At 49.6% G+C, this 19,761-nt stretch overlaps 1 protein-coding gene across 2 annotated transcripts in view; it reads right to left on the bottom strand.

The window, feature by feature from the left end:
• LOC116407738 (myosin light chain kinase, smooth muscle-like) overlaps positions 1-19,401 on the bottom strand; it is a 30,244-nt gene extending 10,843 nt beyond the window's left edge. The window contains exons 1-2 of one of the 2 annotated variants that reach the window (XM_031893661.1): positions 19,202-19,401; positions 2,357-2,521 (exon numbers count right to left, since the gene is read on the bottom strand). In XM_031893661.1, coding sequence (XP_031749521.1) covers positions 2,357-2,515 — 159 coding nt within the window. In that variant the 5' untranslated portion in view covers positions 2,516-2,521; positions 19,202-19,401. Of the gene's footprint in view, positions 1-2,356; positions 2,522-18,778; positions 18,863-19,201 lie in introns of those variants that run through there. The other variant, XM_031893660.1, reaches the window with a different exon arrangement.
• Positions 19,402-19,761: the final 360 nt, after the last annotated feature.

The following is a 19,761-nucleotide window of genomic DNA, read 5'->3' as shown; positions in this document are numbered from 1 at the left end:
TCGGAAGCCCAGGATCACCCCTGAAATTCCCTAGAGATTAAACCACGCCCACAGCCAGGGCAGGTGCTGATTGGATACCCAAATACAGACCGGTTTCGCCCTTTTTGGGGCTCATCAGCGCCGCGCAGGGATTTCCCATGAGCCTCTGCAGAACCAGGGAAGGGGTTTTAGTTAAGGTTTAGCATCAAAGCAAACATTTTCCTGGTTCTGTTTGATTGAACTGCTTGACCCGCCCCCTTTCCCCTCCACAATCCAACCCAACCCAACCCAATCCAATCCAATCTAACCCAATCTAACCAACTCTTTTGGCTCATTTGATTGGACAATTCCCTGGCAGATGGTGGAAGTTGTAGTTCATCCAGAGCTGTCGGTGGGACCTTCCTTGTATATAAATCATTATTTTGCCCAATTACTGGGTGGGGTTTAGTTTCGGGGTGTGGGGGGGCCACAGGCAGGGGCACGGGGAAATGTCTGTGCGTCTGACAAACCAGTCGGTTCCGCGTTGCAGGCAGAGAAAAACCATCTGTCGGGCCCAGAGCCCCTGGCAGCGCCGGCCCAATATCTCAGAACATTCCCCGGATTAAATGTCCTTTTCCCTTTTGTTAAACTCATTAAATGAACCTTTTTATGGGATTTCAACAAAAAAGTGACTCTGGGACAGGAGGGGGGGGGGGGCCACGCACAAGGTCTGGATACACAGGGATTCCTGCCCCTGCTGGTGAGAAGGAGGCATTACAGCCGTGATTGGGCGCAGACAGGTCACAGGTGGTCACTGGGCCCTATCAGCAAACAGTATTTAGAACTATCCAGTGAGTCATAGGGACTCTGATGCCACACGTACCCCTGTGCTATGATTGGGCAGGAGCCCACACTGCACTATGATTGGGCAGGAGCCCACACTGCACTATGATTGGGCAGGAGCCCACACTGCACTATGATTGGGCAGGAGCCCACACTGCACTATGATTGGGCAGGAGCCCACACTGCACTATGATTGGGCAGGAGCTCCCACTGCCCTATGATTGGGCAGGGGCCCACACTAAACTGTGATTGGGCGGGAGGTCCATTTTCCTGCACTTCATGGCTCAACCAAACTTTTGCTGCACTACAAATCCCAGAATAATGTAATATATAATGAAGGGTGAGGCATGCTGGGAGCTGTAGTCCGGCAACATCAGGGTGCAATTGGAGTGGGGAGCAATAAGCACAGTTTCCCAGCACTGAACAAGTCTGTCCCTTTATCCCCATGTCTGATTCCTGTGCCATATAATGACGGGAAAATGCCATCATTATCTCTATATGTAAGGTACCAGCAAGGGGCCTGACACAGGGAATCAGCATTCTCATTGGCCACTTCTCCTGCATTTATAATGAAGTTATTTATCTCATTGGGGAACTTTTTTGCATCTATAATTATGTTTTTTGGCAACTTCCATAGTAAATCTATGGGGCCCAGTGGGACAGGGTTATTGCGGGTTTACATCCCCTTTAAAACCACATTGCAGTGTATATGGCCTTTCCAGCACCCCCCCATTCCCCCCCCCAGGGGTTACTGCAACTCCCCCCATTATGGGCACGGATCAGTTTATCCATAGAGCCATCTTCCTATCCTCTGATTTACAGATAAGGGAGAGTTCCTCCTGCATAAAGTTACCCAGGGCCCCTGCCCGACCTCCCGGGGCCCCTGCCCAATAACCCCCATAGCAGAGCTGAGCGCAGACGTCTGGCTTTGGCGGCGGGGGTTTATGAGGTGATGCCGTGAGCCCCCCAGCCGGGCGCATTCCCCAAGCCGTAGGTCACCCAGTTCTGCCTTTATATCTGGAAACTTGGACCCGATTGGGACGCGTTTTCCAGCGGCGACGCATTAGCGGATTCCAGCTTCCCCGGGTCTGAAGGGCAGAGGTTATTTAATAAGCGCAGACTTGGCCGGGGCCCCTCTAGTCTGGCAGCGCCAATGTGTCATGAAAAGGTGAATTAAACACTTTGCGGCGGGTGATTTCAGCGGGTCATTAGTATGTGGGGCCCCCGGGGCTCTTGCCAATAATTTACGATTCAACCTGCAGCTGTTGCTGAGCAACAGAGACCTTTTAGCTGGTGGAGGATGCTGGGAGATGTAGTCTGATAACAGCTAAAGGCTGCAGACTGATTTGATTGTGCACCCCCAGAGTCTGCCATGTTCTTCAGCTAAGTCTAGGGGCCCCACCGGGCCCCTTACTACTCCTGCCGTTCCATTAGCAACTGATTTAGATCCTTAGTGCATGGCGGCACAAAAGGCAGTGCAGTCGGCAGCAGGTATTGCTAATTACCCAGGAAGGATCTGGGTTTCTACCCCAAAGTCAAAGAGGGGAATAGGTACCTTGACGTCAAACCGGGCGGTGCTTCCGGCGGAGACGCGGCAGTTCCTCGGGGGCAGGGTGAAGGCGGGCGCCGCTGCGGGCAGAGACAACTGTGCCAGGGGGAGGTCCATAGATGCCCTGGATACCCGAAGACTCGGCATAACGGTCACATCCCCCATATTGAGCTGCCGGAGGGAAACACAAGGAGCAGGTTAGAGTGTCAGCTCATAGGGCAAAGACTGCATGTACAGTACTGGTCAAAGCTTACTTTCAGTATGTTATAGAATGGCCAGTTCTAAGCAACTTTGCAATTAGTCTTCATTATTTATTTGTTATAGTTTTTGAATTATTTGCCTTCTTCTTCAAATGGGGGTCACTGACCCCGGCAACCAAAACCTATTGCTCTGTGAGGCTCCAGTTTTATTGTTATTGTTACTTTTTATCCCTTATCTTTCTATTCAGCCCCTCCCCTATTCATATATCAGTCTCTCAATCAAACCACTCCGTGGTTGCTAAGGTATTTGGAGCCCTAGCAACAGGATAACTGACCCCAGCAGCCAAACCCTATTGCTCTGTGAGGCTCCAGTTTTATTGCTAAGGTAATTTGGACCCTAGCAACCAGAGAGCTGCTGAACAAAAACTAAAATAATTTAAAAACTACAAATAATAAAAAAATGAAGACCAATTGCAAATTGTCTCAAAATATCACGCTCTGCATCATACTCAAAGGTGAACAACCCCTTTAAAGGAGAAATAAACACAACACATACAGACTATTGGGTAAGTGGGTGTAGCTGATATGGGGGGTACCTTTACTGATTCAGGTATATCATGTGACACATAGAAACAGAATGGGGGGTAAGTGGGAGGGACCTGTAACAAGTAGGTTTTGGGGGTTTCATCATATCAGTCTGTACTGTTACAGAACTACATTTCCCAGCATCCCCCGACAGGTGGCAGTTGCACAGTAGCCAGACGCCGCAGCTGCATTTCCATTCTCACAGTCTGATGATCAAATCTCATTTTTTACTATGAGCCCTGTTCATATTTTCCTATATATAAAAGCCCCGTTTGGCCCCCGTTTGGCTCGTAGGAGCGGCCAACTGGCCAATCTCTGACAGCTCGGGGGGGGGGGGGGGTAGAACCCCATCTGCGCTGGAAGGAGGGAGCGAATGAGTTCAGCAGATGGAGGAGCCATTACGATTGGATATTGATCTCTCTGTTCAGCCAATTGCTTTAACCCTTTCCAACACTTGCCCCACCCTGGGGCTAAATAGGCAACAGGCAGCTCATCAAGGATAAGAAATTATACCTTTAATTAATCAGGAACCACCCCCCCAGGACTGGTCCATCCCCCATGGCTGGAGGCGGAGTTTGGGAAGGTCATTTGGGGTTAAGCGATTTTTATTGGGTTTTATTTTATTAGGATTCGGCAGAATCCGTCAGGGTGGGTTTGGGGGTTCGGCAGAATCCGTCAGGGTGGGTTTGGGGGTTCGGCAGAATCCGTCAGGGTGGGTTTGGGGGTTCGGCAGAATCCGTCAGGGTGGGTTTGGGGGTTCGGCAGAATCCGTCAGGGTGGGTTTGGGGGTTCGGCAGAATCCGTCAGGGTGGGTTTGGGGGTTCGGCAGAATCCGTCAGGGTGGGTTTGGGGGTTCGCCAAAATGGAAAGGTGGGTGTAGAGGTGGGTTTGGGGGTTCGGCAGAATCCGTCAGGGTGGGTTTGGGGGTTCGGCCAGAATCCGTCAGGGTGGGTTTGGGGGTTCGGCAGAATCCGTCCAGGGTGGGTTTGGGGGTTCGCCAAAATGGAAAGGTGGGTGTAGAGGTGGGTTTGGGGGTTGGGCAGAATCCGTCAGGGTGGGTTTGGGGGTTGGGCAGAATCCGTCAGGATGGGTTTGGGGGTTCGGGAGAATCCGTCAGAGTGGGTTTGGGGATTTGGCAGAAAGCGTCAGGGTGGGTTTGGGGGTTCAGCAGAATGGAAAGGTGGGTGTAGAGGTGGGTTTGGGGGTTCGGCAGAATGGAAAGGTGGGTGTAGAGGTGGGTTTGGGGGTTCGGCAGAATGGAAAGGTGGGTGTAGAGGTGGGTTTGGGGGTTCGGCAGAATGGAAAGGTGGGTGTAGAGGTGGGTTTGGGTTTTCAGCAGAATGGAAAGGTGGGTGTAGAGGTGGGTTTGGGGGTTCGGCAGAATCCGTCAGGGTGGGTTTGGGGGTTCGGCAGAATGGAAAGGGGGGTATTGAGGTGGGTTTGGGGGTTCGGCAGAATGGAAAGGAGGGTATTGAGGTGGGTTTGGGGGTTCGGCAGAATGGAAAGGGGGGTATTGAGGTGGGTTTGGGGGTTCGGCAGAACCCAAAAAAAAGTGGGTTTGGTGCACCCCTACTTTTTATGCATGAACAGAGAATTCCTTGCAGAGTAATAACCCTGTTCACTGAGGGCGAGGGGGGCATTCTGCCAGGGTGGCCACTGGGGGGCAGTATTTCATTCATGTTAACCCTTTATCTGCCATGAGTCAGTGGGTCAGAATCCTCCTCTGCCCCAGGTATCTTGTATCACTTCTAATTACCCCCCATTGGGGTGGAAGCCCCGCCCACATGTAAATACAACCAATCCGCTGCTATATAATGAATCGACATATTTGGGCTCCTAATTAGATGGTAAGCGATTGGGTTTCCCTGCGAGTCGGCCAATGGCGCGGCTCCATCTGGAGCAGATTGCGACTGTCTGTAAATCAGCAGATAAATATATAAATACGTCGGGCCGTACCACATTGCTGTAAGGGGGGGGGTGTTTGGTTTGGCAGCGGCGCCCCCCGCACTTCTCAAATGTTCCACAAAGAAAATAAACGTTTAATCGTAGAATCCGCTCTGCCAGCGGCAGCCTGAAAATTCACCTTTTTTGGAATTTATAAAATAAAAATCAATATTATAAGTGAGAAAACGAGAAATGGGGCCAATGGGATTCCTGTTGTCGGTATGTACCCCGATATACCCAGCTGTACCCCTAAACTGGAGCTCCAAGCCTTTCCCTGTCTGCGGGGCAGAACTGTCTCACATTAAAGGGCAACTAAACCTCAATAAAGAATATGGGATTAATAATCAGCCCCATAGCATAAGCTTCTGTGCCAGACTTGAACTCACTTTCTGCTTCATGATTTCCCATCACCCCAAAGCTCTTAGCCCAGAGCCCACTGAGCATGTGCAGTGCCACTGACACACAAACTATGGGCAATAGATGTACCTGGGGGAGATTGGATTCACTTACCCAGGGGGAGGTTCCTGCCTGACCATGGGAAAGAGAGCAGCCCAGGAGCAGGAAGTACAGAGAATCAGAGCTCTGTACCTGGGTAAGTACTGGGGGGAGATTGGATTCACTTACCCAGGGGGAGGTTCCTGCCTGACCATGGGAAAGAGAGCAGCCCAGGAGCAGGAAGTACAGAGAATCAGAGCTCTGTACCTGGGTAAGTACTGGGGGGAGATTGGATTCACTTACCAGGGGGGGTTCCTGCCTGGACCATGGGAAAGAGAGCAGCCCAGGAGCAGGAAGTACAGAGAATCAGAGCTCTGTACCTGGGTAAGTACTGGGGGAGATTGGATTCACTTACCCAGGGGGAGGTTCCTGTCTGACCATGGGAAAGAGAGCAGCCCAGGAGCAGGAAGTACAGAGAATCAGAGCTCTGTACCTGGGTAAGTACTGGGGGGAGATTGGATTCACTTACCCAGGGGGGGGGTTCCTGCCTGACCATGGGAAAGAGAGCAGCCCAGGAGCAGGAAGTACAGAGAATCAGAGCTCTGTACCTGGGTAAGTACTGGGGGGAGATTGGATTTCAACTTACCCACGGGGGGAGGTTTCCTGTCTGACCATGGGAAAGAGAGCAGCCCAGGAGCAGGAAAGTACAGAGAATTCAGAGCTCTGTACCTGGGTAAGTACTGGGGGAGATTGGATTCACTTACCCAGGGGGAGGGTTCCTGCCTGACCATGGGAAAGAGAGCAGCCCAGGAGCAGGAAGTACAGAGAATCAGAGCTCTGTACCTGGGTAAGTACTGGGGGGAGGATTGGATTTCACTACCCGGGGGAGGTTTCCTGGCCTGACCACTGGGAAAGAGAGCAGCCCAGGAGCAGGAAGTACAGAGAATCAGAGCTCTGTAGCCTGGGTAAGTACTGGGGGGAGATTGGATTCACTTACCCAGGGGGGGAGGTTCCTGCCTGACCATGGGAAAGAGAGCAGCCCAGGAGCAGGAAGTACAGAGAATCAGAGCTCTGTACCTGGGTAAGTACTGGGGGGAGATTGGATTCACTTACCCAGGGGGGAGGTTCCTGTCTGACCATGGGAAAGAGAGCAGCCCAGGAGCAGGAAGTACAGAGAATCAGAGCTCTGTACCTGGGTAAGTACTGGGGGGAGATTGGATTCACTTACCCAGGGGGAGGGTTCCTGCCTGACCATGGGAAAGAGAGCAGCCCAGGAGCAGGAAGTACAGAGAATCAGAGCTCTGTACCTGGGTAAGTACTGGGGGGAGATTGGATTCACTTACCCAGGGGGAGGTTCCTGTCTGACCATGGGAAAGAGAGCAGCCCAGGAGCAGGAAGTACAGAGAATCAGAGCTCTGTACCTGGGTAAGTACTGGGGGGAGATTGGATTCACTTACCCAGGGGGGAGGTTCCTGCCTGACCATGGGAAAGAGAGCAGCCCAGGAGCAGGAAGTACAGAGAATCAGAGCTCTGTACCTGGGTAAGTACTGGGGGGAGATTGGATTCACTTACCCGGGGGGAGGTTCCTGCCTGACCATGGGAAAGAGAGCAGCCCAGGAGCAGGAAGTACAGAGAATCAGAGCTCTGTACCTGGGTAAGTACTGGGGGGGGGATTGGATTCACTTACCCGGGGGGGGGCCCTATTCCCAATGCCTGTTTACACCAGGAGCCAGACTTCCTTTATTCCCCTTTCCCAGTGACTGTTTATACAGGATTTTGGGTTCCTTTTGATGCCAGAGTCTGACTGACAGGCAAATAGCGGAGGGTAAGAAGGAATGTGCGTGGGGCAATAGGGGGCAATAGGGGCAGTGGCTCAGGGATTACACAGAGTCTCTCCCTCACTGTACAATAAAGGGAAAGGGCTCAGCAGCCTCTTGTGCATTAAATAGAAAACAAATACAGTTATTGACACAGGAGAGTGCGGTTTTGCACTGAAAATTTGGCGCTCGGTCAGTTACCGAATCCAAGTGCGGCCAAACCGCAGGGCAAACTCACCTCTCCGCTTGCCATGGCAACCACTGCCTGCCAGTCTCAGGGGCCCAATGGCACTGGGGCAATAAGCCAGGACCCGCCTTGCACCAATACCTTCAATTCAGGCCACACCCACTGCGCTGCACAACTGCTATATATATATATATATATACATACATACAGGTATAGGACCCCTTATCCAGAATGCTCGGGACCAAGGGTATTCCGGATAAGGGGTCCTTCTGTAATTTGGATCTCCATACCTTAAGTCTACTAAAAAATCAATAAAACATTAACTAAACCCAATAGGGCTGTTCTGCCCCAATAAGGGGTAATTATATCTTAGTTGGGATCAAGTACAGGTACTGTTTTATTATTACAGAGAAAAGGGAATCATTTAACCATTAAATAAACCCAATAGGGCTGTTCTGCCCCAATAAGGGGTAATTATATCTTAGTTGGGATCAAGTACAGGTACTGTTTTATTATTACAGAGAAAAGGGAATCATTTAACCATGAAATAAACCCAATAGGGTCTGTTCTGCCCAATAAGGGGTAATTATATCTTAGTTGGGATCAAGTACAGGTACTGTTTTATTATTACAGAGAAAAGGGAATCATTTAACCATTAAATAAACCCAATAGGGCTGTTCTGCCCCCAATAAGGGGTAATATATCTTAGTTGGGATCAAGTACAGGTACTGTTTATTATTACAGAGAAAAGGGAATCATTTAACCATGAAATAAACCCAATAGGGCTGTTCTGCCCCAATAAGGGTATTATATCTTAGTTGGGATCAAGTACAGGTACTGTTTTATTATTACAGAGAAAAGGGAATCATTTAACCATTAAATAAACCCAATAGGGCTGTTCTGCCCCAATAAGGGGTAATTATATCTTAGTTGGGATCAAGTACAGGTACTGTTTTATTATTACAGAGAAAAGGGAATCATTTAACCATGAAATAAACCCAATAGGGCTGTTCTGCCCCAATAAGGGGTAATTATATCTTAGTTGGGATCAAGTACAGGTACTGTTTTATTATTACAGAGAAAAGGGAATCATTTAACCATGAATAAACCCAATAGGGCTGTTCTGCCCCAATAAGGGGTAATTATATCTTAGTTGGGATCAAGTACAGGTACTGTTTTATTATTACAGAGAAAAGGGAATCATTTAACCATGAAATAAACCCAATAGGGCTGTTTCTGCCCCCAATAAGGGGTAATTATATCTTAGTTGGGATCAAGTACAGGTACTGTTTTATTATTACAGAGAAAAGGGAATCATTTAACCATGAAATAAACCCAATAGGGCTGTTCTGCCCCAATAAGGGGTAATTATATCTTAGTGGGATCAAGTACAGGTACTGTTTTATTATTACAGAGAAAAGGGAATCATTTAACCATTAACTAAACCCAATAGGGCTGTTCTGCCCCAATAAGGGGTAATTATATCTTAGTTGGGATCAAGTACAGGTACTGTTTTATTATTACAGAGAAAAGGGAATCATTTAACCATTAAATAAACCCAATAGGGCTGTTCTGCCCCAATAAGGGGTAATTATATCTTAGTTGGGATCAAGTACAGGTACTGTTTTATTACCGAGAAAAAGGAAATCAGTTTTAAAATTCTGAATTATTTGATTAAAATGGAGTCTATGGGATTCGGAGCTTTCTGGATAACGGGTTTCCGGATAAGGGATCCGATAATTGTATATATATATATGTACTGTATAGGGAGCTGGCATGGGCAGAATGCAGTCCCAGTGGTGCCCGGGGCAGAAAAGCTCAATAAGGGGCAGATTTCCGTGCAATTAAAGCTCTAATTACCCATAAGCCTTTGCTGTAGGATAAAGGCAAAGTGTTGGCCAGGGGCTGTGCCAGCTCCAAACTTGTCCTATTTTGGAATAAAAAGAAACTATTTCCCCCCAGAAAAGTGCACGTGAGCGGCTGGAGGGAGAGATCGGAATGTCGGTGTTGCCCAACCGCTCACATCATCCGAGTGCAAAAAGCTCCTTTTGTTCCAATTGCACAACCAGAGGCGCCCGCTGCCCCGCATTCCTGCTGCCTGGGGAAGGGGGTACATAGGGGCCGATCAACCCCCCCCCGGCTCACCCAACTGCTCCACTACTCCCGGCAGGGATGGGGTTAACAGCCCCCAGTGTGTAAATAGGGCAAATGTCATCCCCAAGGGCCCAGCCCCCTCTGAACTCCATAGCAACAGTTGTGTGTGTGGGCTCATTAGTGCATCTTTACACCAGTGCATTACTGGGGCTATTACAGCAGCCGGGGCAGGAAGGGGCAAATAGCTCTGTGCCACCCTCAGCACTGAATGGGGGTACCATCACCCCAATATTTTACATTTTTAAAGATGTCAGAGTGCATCCAATTAGATTGCCCCTTGCCTTGCTGAGCTTTCTTATTCTCTCTGATAGTGAAAATGCTCAGAATCTCTGGCTCCGGCCCCCGGGGGGTCAGAAAGAGATGAATCCCTAGACTAATAGGGGAGGCTCCTGTTGCTAGGTTGGACCCCTAGCAACTTACGGAGCTCAGGAATAAGGCGCTATATAAAGAATAATCGTGACAGGTCGGCTCATCCCCTTTCGAGGGCAATTCAAGGGCACACGGGGTTAAACATTTCGGCCCCGGGAGCAGGAAGCCGCGGTAATAACCCCCTTGCACTGGTGCCCACGGGTGTTTGTGCCCATCACTGCTTGTCACACACATCAGCTCTGACGCATAGGAGCTAGCAATCAATCACATTCTCCCGGGGGGGGGGGCTGCTGGGAGTTGTATAGGAAATGCTGTTACAGCGCTGACCCCCTAATGAATGTATTAGATTCACATACACAGGGATCTGCCCCCTTATGTGATAAATAAAGGGCAAGTAAAGGCTCAAACAGCAGAGTTCAATAACCCGGCATCGGGCACCAGCGGGGCAAACACACACAGGGTCAGTCACCTGATGGACACTAATCCGCTCGGTACCATCTGCCACTTTAACCCCTGCAGCCCCTGATCCCTGCCGGATCTGCAGCCGGAGCTCCGTAATGAGGAAAGAAGGTCCAGAAACAAAAGGGGTCAGGTTGGCAGGGGGGGTCAGGCGGGGAGGGGGGGTCAGGTTGGCAGTGGGTCAGGTTGGCAGTGGGTCAGGCGGGCAGGGGGGGTCAGGCTGGCAGCGGGTCAGGCGGGCAGCGGGTCCGGTGGGCAGCGGGTCAGTAGGTAAAGCTGCAGGTCTGGCTGTGATTTAGTTCTTCTTCCAACTTTTTGTAGTTTTTAAATGGGGGTCAGTGACCCCGGCAGCGATAAAACCGATTGCTCTGTGAGGCTCCAGTTTTATTGTTATTATTATTATTATTATTATTATTAACATTTATATATAAAGCGCCAACATACCCCGCAGCGCTGTACAATAAGTGGGTTTCATACATTGGGCATACAGAGTAACATATAAAGCAATCAGTAACCGATACAGGAGGGGAAGGGAGCCCTGCCCCAAAGAGCTTACACTCTACAAGGAGTAACATATAAAGCAATCAGTAACTGATACAGGAGGGGAAGAGAGCCCTGCCCAAAAGAGCTTACACTCTACAAGGAGTAACATATAAAGCATCAGTAACCGATACAGGAGGGGAAGGGAGCCCTGCCCCAAAGAGCTTACACTCTACAAGGAGTAACATATAAAGGCAATCAGTAACCGATACAGGAGGGGAAGGGAGCCCTGCCCCAAAGAGCTTACACTCTACAAGGAGTAACATATAAAGCAATCAGTAACCGATACAGGAGGGGAAGAGAGCCCTGCCCCAAAGAGCTTACACTCTACAAGGAGTAACATATAAAGCAATCAGTAACCGATACAGGAGGGGAAGGGAGCCCTGCCCCAAAGAGCTTACACTCTACAAGGAGTAACATATAAAGCAATCAGTAACCGATACAGGAGGGGAAGAGAGCCCTGCCCCAAAGAGCTTACACTCTACAAGGAGTAACATATAAAGCAATCAGTAAACGATACAGGAGGGGAAGAGAGCCCTGCCCCCAAAGAGCTTACACTCTACAAGGAGTAACATATACAGCAATCAGTAACCGAATACAGGAGGTGGAAGAGAGCCTGCCCCAAAAGAGCTTACACTCTACAAGGAGTAACATTAATCAAAGCAACTCAAGTAACCCGATACAATAGGAGGGGAAGAGAGCCCTGCCCCAAAGAGCTTACTATCTACAAGGAGTAACATATAAAGCAATCAGTAACCGATACAAGAGGGGAAGAGAGCCCTGCCCCAAAGAGCTTACACTCTACAAGGAGTAACATATACAGCAATCAGTAACCGATACAGGAGGGGAAGAGAGCCCTGCCCCAAAGAGCTTACACTCTACAAGGACAAAGGGTTGAGACACAAGGTGCTCTATTGTTACTATTGTTACTTTTTGTAAATTTCTTTCCTATTCAGTCCCCTATTCTCCTATTCATATACCTCTCATCTCTCATCCAGACCACTCCCTGGTTGCTAAGGTAACTCAGACCTTAGCAACCAAATAGCTACTGAAACTCTACGCTGGAGAGCTGCTGAACTGGAAATGAAATAACTACAAAACGACAAATCATAAAAAAGACCAATTGCAAATTGTCTCAGAATATTACTCTCTACATCATAAATGTTACGTAAGGGTGAAGACACACAGAGCTACTTAGTAGCAGCTACTTGTCACAGCTACTGAACCCCAGGGAACCCCCTGCCATAGACAGTACTGGGAATTCCCTCTGCTAAACTCACATAGGGGCAATTATCAGCAACTGATCAGCACTGTCTGTATCTGTAGCCGTGACAAGTAGCTGCTACTAAGTAGCTCCGTGTGACTTCACCCTAAGGGCAAACAACCCCTTTAACTCATCTCAGACCCTTTAACCTCACGTCGGTAATAAAGATTTATTAGCAAACAAGGTTTTAAAAATGTGAAAACTAAAATCCCTCCATCTAATTCCGTCCCCAATTTGGCCCAAAAGGGGAAACAATTCCTTCCTGATCCCCAAATGGCACCGGTACCGGTCCCTAGTTTAACCCTACAGATACCAGCGGCAGAAAGGCATCCGACCCTTTCTTAATCGGATCTCCTGTATCCGCCGGCACAGTCATGTTGGAACCCAATGGGGGGGGGGACCTAGGTCCAACCCTTTATTCCAGACAAGACCCCCAGAAAGTGACCCAGACCCAGCCTCCAATCACGGACAGACGTTCAGTCGAGCCCCTTCATTCTGGGCCGGACCCCCAGTGCACCATATATATATCCTTGCATTCCCCATCAGGCCCCCCCCACTTTATGTAATTCCCCAGAATTGCCCCCACTCTGCCCAAAATCAGCCCCCTCGTTTCTCTAATAATCCTGCTTTGTCCGTGGTGGAGACCCCACTTTCCCAGTGACTGCACCCCCTTTCCCCACCATCTCTCCCAGGCAGAGCGACAGAGGGTGATTCATAGGGGAGCAGAGAACAGAAATAAATGGGCTAACAAAGGAATTGGGGGGCTCAGCGCCCCCATTATTCTCATCATGTTCCAAAAGGAGTTGCATGGATTAACCCTTCAGCTGCTGGGATCTGAAGGGCCATGAAACCCAGCTGAGGCCGCGGGGGGGAGGGGGGGGTTATGGGGTCGGCCGGGAGCTATCACCCATAGTTACATAGTGACAGGGACGCCCTGACAGGTCTCAGTTTTCACACAATTAATGTCGGTGCGAGTGTCAGAGTCGTTAGTCACATCCTGTGAGTGTTTATCAGCCGCACAGCCGGCCTATAATTAGTGCGAGGGATGCGAGTCCCTTATCAACCCGGCACAGCGGCACAACACAAACGCCCGCGGGGCCACCCCCGGCCCCTATAGCCGCACTCTGCCCGCCCATGGCACCTCAATGGTTAATTACTAGGCCGCAGGTTGGTAGAAAGGGCTATTCTGAGACAATTTGCAATTGGTCTTCATTTTTGAATTATTTAGCTTTTGGTTCAGCAGCTCTCCTGTTTGGAAATTCAGCAGCTATCTGGTTGCTAGGGTCCAACTTCACCTAGCAACCAGGCAGTGATTTGAAAGAAAGACGGGAAGATGAATAGAAAGATAAGTAATAAAAAAGGAACAATAACAATAAAACTGGAGCCTCACAGAGCAATAGGGTTTGGCTGCCGGGGTCAGTGACCCCCATTTGAAAGCTGCAAAGAGGCAGAAGCAGAAGGCAAATAATTAAAAAACTATACAAAATAAATAAAGAAGACCTAAGAATAGGTTTAATCTGACATTTAAACCTTCCTGGCATATAATGAAAGTATTAAAGGTAAATCCAACTGGGAAACAATTTCCCCCACATACACAGCACTGATTCTCCGAACCTCTTGGGCTGCTCTCTTACCCATGGTCAGGTAGTAGCCTCCTCCCTGGAAATCATAAATCCTTTCTGACCCACTACTTCCCAGGTACAAAGCATTGACTCACTGTTATCCCTGCTCCTGGGCTGCTCTCCTACCCATGGTCCATCAGGGGGTGGGGCTTGTTCCAGAAACTGGTTGATGGGTGTTTGTTGAACAAAAATTCACTCGTGCCCAATTGCATTTTATTGCTTTAATGATTTATTAAGGTCATCATATTAGGAAAACCCAAGTCTACACGGTCCTGACCATGGGGAAGAATGCAGCCCAGATGTGCCTCTTTGTATTGTTCCCCCATTATGGCTGAACTACTGTATCCATCACAAAACGCTCGAGGAAAGAATTCACTGTTCCTACTGTAAATAAAAATCCTTTCTGTGCCTTAAGATAAAAATGGGCAGACATGTTGGCGCAGGCACTCAGCCCCCCCCCCAGCAGTACAGTGACTGCTAATATCCTTATCATTTACAGTAGGGGGTACATTATCCCTGTATAACTCAGCCTGCAGCCTTGTGCCTTTATATGGGCACAGAACCCCTCAGTGACTGCTAATATCCTTATCATTTACAGTAGGGGGTACATTATCCCTTATAATACATGAGTGATACTCAGAGTTCCCTGTATAACTCAGCCTGCAGCCTTGTGCCTTTATATGGGGGGCACAGAACCCCTCAGTGACTGCTAATATCCTTATCATTTACAGTAGGGGGTACATTATCCCTTATAATACATGAGTGATACTCAGAGTTCCCTGTATAACTCAGCCTGCAGCCTTGTGCCTTTATATGGGGGGCACAGAACCCCTCAGTGACTGCTAATATCCTTATCATTTACAGTAGGGGGTACATTATCCCTTATAATACATGAGTGATACTCAGAGTTCCCTGTATAACTCAGCCTGCAGCCTTGTGCCTTTATATGGGGGGCACAGAACCCCTCAGTGACTGCTAATATCCTTATCATTTACAGTAGGGGGTACATTATCCCTTATAATACATGAGTGATACTCAGAGTTCCCTGTATAACTCAGCCTGCAGCCTTGTGCCTTTATATGGGGGGCACAGAACCCCTCAGTGACTGCTAATATCCTTATCATTTACAGTAGGGGGTACATTATCCCTTATAATACATGAGTGATACTCAGAGTTCCCTGTATAACTCAGCCTGCAGCCTTGTGCCTTTATATGGGGGGCACAGAACCCCTCAGTGACTGCTAATATCCTTATCATTTACAGTAGGGGGTACATTATCCCTTATAATACATGAGTGATACTCAGAGTTCCCTGTATAACTCAGCCTGCAGCCTTGTGCCTTTATATGGGGGGCACAGAACCCCTCAGTGACTGCTAATATCCTTATCATTTACAGTAGGGGGTACATTATCCCTTATAATACATGAGTGATACTCAGAGTTCCCTGTATAACTCAGCCTGCAGCCTTGTGCCTTTATATGGGGGGCACAGAACCCCTCAGTGACTGCTAATATCCTTATCATTTACAGTAGGGGGTACATTATCCCTTATAATACATGAGTGATACTCAGAGTTCCCTGTATAACTCAGCCTGCAGCCTTGTGCCTTTATATGGGGGGCACAGAACCCCTCAGTGACTGCTAATATCCTTATCATTTACAGTAGGGGGTACATTATCCCTTATAATACATGAGTGATACTCAGAGTTCCCTGTATAACTCAGCCTGCAGCCTTGTGCCTTTATATGGGGGCACAGAACCCCTCAGTGACTGCTAATATCCTTATCATTTACAGTAGGGGGTAAAGTATCCCTTATAATACATGAGTGATACTCAGAGTTCCCTGTATAACTCAGCCTGCAGCCTTGTGCCTTTATATGGGGGGCACAGAACCCCTCAGTGACTGCTAATATCCTTATCATTTACAGTAGGGGGTACATTATCCCTTATAATACATGAGTGATACTCAGAGTTCCCTGTATAACTCAGCCTGCAGCCTTGTGCCTTTATATGGGGGGCACAGAACCCCTCAGTGACTGCTAATATCCTTATCATTTACAGTAGGGGGTACATTATCCCTTATAATACATGAGTGATACTCAGAGTTCCCTGTATAACTCAGCCTGCAGCCTTGTGCCTTTATATGGGGGGCACAGAACCCCTCAGTGACTGCTAATATCCTTATCATTTACAGTAGGGGGTAAAGTATCCCTTATAATACATGAGTGATACTCAGAGTTCCCTGTATAACTCAGCCTGCAGCCTTGTGCCTTTATATGGGGGGCACAGAACCCCTCAGTGACTGCTAATATCCTTATCATTTACAGTAGGGGGTACATTATCCCTTATAATACATGAGTGATACTCAGAGTTCCCTGTATAACTCAGCCTGCAGCCTTGTGCCTTTATATGGGGGGCACAGAACCCCTCAGTGACTGCTAATATCCTTATCATTTACAGTAGGGGGTACATTATCCCTATACAATCAGAGTTATAACTCAGCCTGCAGCATATGTCAGCTGCTGTAGCCCCATGAGTGATACTCAGAGTAGCCTGCACACAGAATTACCTTATAATACATGAGTGATACTCAGAGTTCCCTGTATAACTCAGCCTGCAGCCTTGTGCCTTTATACTCATATATATTCATATCCTTAGTGCAGACAGGTGAGGGTTAACCAACAATACTGAAGCCCTGAGCCCCCCTGTGGGAATCAGGTGACAGTTAGTGACACAGAATAAAGGGCAAGTAGCCCGACAGGTATCGGAGGGAAGAGACAAAGAGGTTGGATAATGGGAAGAGAGAGAGGAGTTTGGAGCCTCAGGCAGAGAAACAAAGGCCAAACTGACACATTTACATTAAAAAGACACCTCCCCCCCCCCCCCCCCCCCCGTGTAACGTCTTCCTGCCAAATACTGACCCCCCCCGACCCAAACAGAAATGGCTGAAATGGTCTCCAATCAACTTCAAAAAGAGCCCAACCCATTCGGACCTCCTAGAGGGGGACCGGGTCCAACCCTTTATTCCAGACAAGACCCCCAGAAAGTGACCCAGACCCAGCCCTCCAATCACGGACAGACGTTCAGCCTAGCCCCTTCATTCTGTGCCGGACCCCCAGTACCCCATATATATATCCATGCATTCCCCATCAGACCCCCCCCCCCAGTAATTCCCCAGAATTGCCCCCACTCTGCCCCCTCGGTTACCTAATAATCCTGCTTTGTCGGTTGTGGAGACCCCACTTTCCCGGTGACTGCACCCCCTTTCCCCACGCCGAGCGACTGAGGGTGATTCATAGGGGAGCAGAGAACAGAAACAAACGGGGTAACAAAGGAATTGGGGGGCTCAGTGCCCATTATTCCCATTATCATGTTCCAAATGGAGTTGCTTGGATTAACCCTTCAGCTGCTGGGATCTGAAGGGCCAGACCTGGGTATATTGCCCATTCATGCCCCCAGCAGGGTCAGTGTGTGTGGTTGGGGGGCATCTGTAGCCCCCAGCAGAAATACCTGCAATCTCACACTCACAGACCAGATCAGCTGCCCTGAAGATCTTCAGCCAATCATATTGTCTGATGTTCACTTAGGGGCAGCACAGTACCCAGATATTACTGGGGGGCACAGCAAAGCCAAACATACAGTACAATAGACGGGCACATACATCGGAGATTACATACAAATAGTGACTGGTACAGGCCATACAGGGGGCCCTGCTCATCAGAGCTTGCAATCTAAACAGTAAAACTGGAGCAACCTGCCCCGGGGGGTAACAGCCGGGGGCACTAGTGCCCACCCCAAGGGCAACTTCACACAATAACGGTTCTACACCCCCAGTCTTGCCAGGAGCCCCCAGCCATTACCCTGCGTGGGTAACTGGCAGTTCCATTGGCTGAATGCCGCAGACTACACTGACTTCTGTGCAGCCGTGTATCTATATTCACATAATCAGCCAATCAGCAGGTGGGATAAATAGGGGCAGGGGCAGAAAAGGCTTGGGGGGCACCTTATCAGCACATACGTATAGGGTGATAATAACCCAGTCTTACTTGCAGTTGGTCACTATCCGCCCATTGGCACGGGGTTAGCTGGCATAGGTGGGCAGGGGGTTAGCTGGCATAGGTGGGCTGGGGGTTAGCTGGCATAGGTGGGCAGGGGGTTACTGGCATAGGTGGGCTGGGGGTTAGCTGGCATAGGTGGGCAGGGGGTTAGCTGGCATAGGTGGGCAGGGGGTTAGCTGGCATAGGTGGGCTGGGGGTTAGCTGGCATAGGTGGGCAGGGGGTTAGCTGGCATAGGTGGGCAGGGGGTTAGCTGGCATAGGGGCTGGGGTAGCTGGCAGGGGGGGGTTAGCTGGCATAGGTGGGCAGGGGGTTAGCTGGCATAGGTGGGCAGGGGGTTAGCTGGCATAGGTGGGCAGGGGGTTAGCTGGCATAGGTGGGCAGGGGGTTACTGGCATAGGTGGGCAGGGGGTTACTGGCATAGGTGGGCAGGGGGTTAGCTGGCATAGGTGGGCAGGGGGTTAGCTGGCATAGGTGGGCTGGGGGTTACTGGCATAGGTGGGCAGGGGGTTAGCTGGCATAGGTGGGCAGGGGGTTAGCTGGCATAGGTGGGCTGGGGGTTAGCTGGCATAGGTGGGCTGGGGGTTAGTTGGCATAGGTGGGCACAGCAACTCCCACTCGTACCAATAAACACAGGTATGTAGGAAATTCAGTTGCCCAATAAGCTGCATCTAATCACCTAGCGACACAGGAATATTTCCCCTTTAAACAGGGGCATTTATTAAAAGACTCAATATAGAAGTTCTGATTGGCCCCGGGACTCCCTGCCCAAAGCAGCCCCCCCCCCCCCCCAGTACCTGGCTCCTTGGGTCCATTCCGGGCCGAGTTCTGCGCTACCGGCTGAGGGAGCTGCCACTGAGCTCTCTGCCTCCCTCCCCAAACCCCTAGGACCTGCCCTGCCTGGGGGGGGGGGGTAAATGCCTCACAGGGCTGTTCCCCACCCATAAAGTGATCCCGACCCTCAATTCCCCATCTGCCCCCCCAAACTCCTCAGAGAATAGTTACCCCCCCCCCCCCCCAATAGTTTCTATTTACCAACAGACTGAGCGCAACAGGTTGGGATTTTCCTCCCACTTAACCCTTTATGAGCTTCTGGCTGAGCGATATTCCTGTATATAATAATATATAATAACTCTGAGTTACACGCAGGTACAGGGAGGGGGCAGTTAGTAACTGGGGGGGGGGGGGGTATAAATAATATCGGAATAAAACGCACTCACCTTGGGCTCAGCCTGCGGCCCCACTCAGCTGCCAGACACCGGCGGTTCCCAACACTGCAGTAAGTGGCGGCCCCCCCGCACCTCAGCTGAACCCCGGAGTCAGGGGGAGAAGGGAATCAGGAGAGAGAGCCCCCCCGCACCTCAGCCAATAACCGTATGAGAATGTGAGCGCAGCCTGAGAGCCGGACCGAGACTGACAGGGGGCGGGGCCTTATTTGCATTACCCCCCCCCCCCCCCATGTGTGAGTGATCTTACATAGGGAGAGTATTTACTATCAGCCACTTATATAGCGTTATAATTCATTGTACCCAGGGGAGCCCAAAGGGTGACACACACAGCTACTTAGTAGCAGCTACTGAACCCTGCCATAGGCTATACTAGTAATTGCATCTGTTACAACACACATAGGGGCAATTAACAGAAAGATATCAGCATTGTCTGACCATGGGAAAGAGAGCAGCCCAGGAGCAGGAAGTACAGAGAATCAGAGCTCTGTACCTGGGTAAGTACTGGGGGGAGATTGGATTCACTTACCCAGGGGGAGGTTCCTGCCTGACCA

The sequence above is a fragment of the Xenopus tropicalis genome, chromosome 9 (genome assembly GCF_000004195.4).
Source record: "Xenopus tropicalis strain Nigerian chromosome 9, UCB_Xtro_10.0, whole genome shotgun sequence".
NCBI lineage: Eukaryota > Metazoa > Chordata > Amphibia > Anura > Pipidae > Xenopus > Xenopus tropicalis.
Note: the sequence above shows the minus strand (reverse complement) of the source record. Positions and strands in the feature narration are given on the sequence as shown.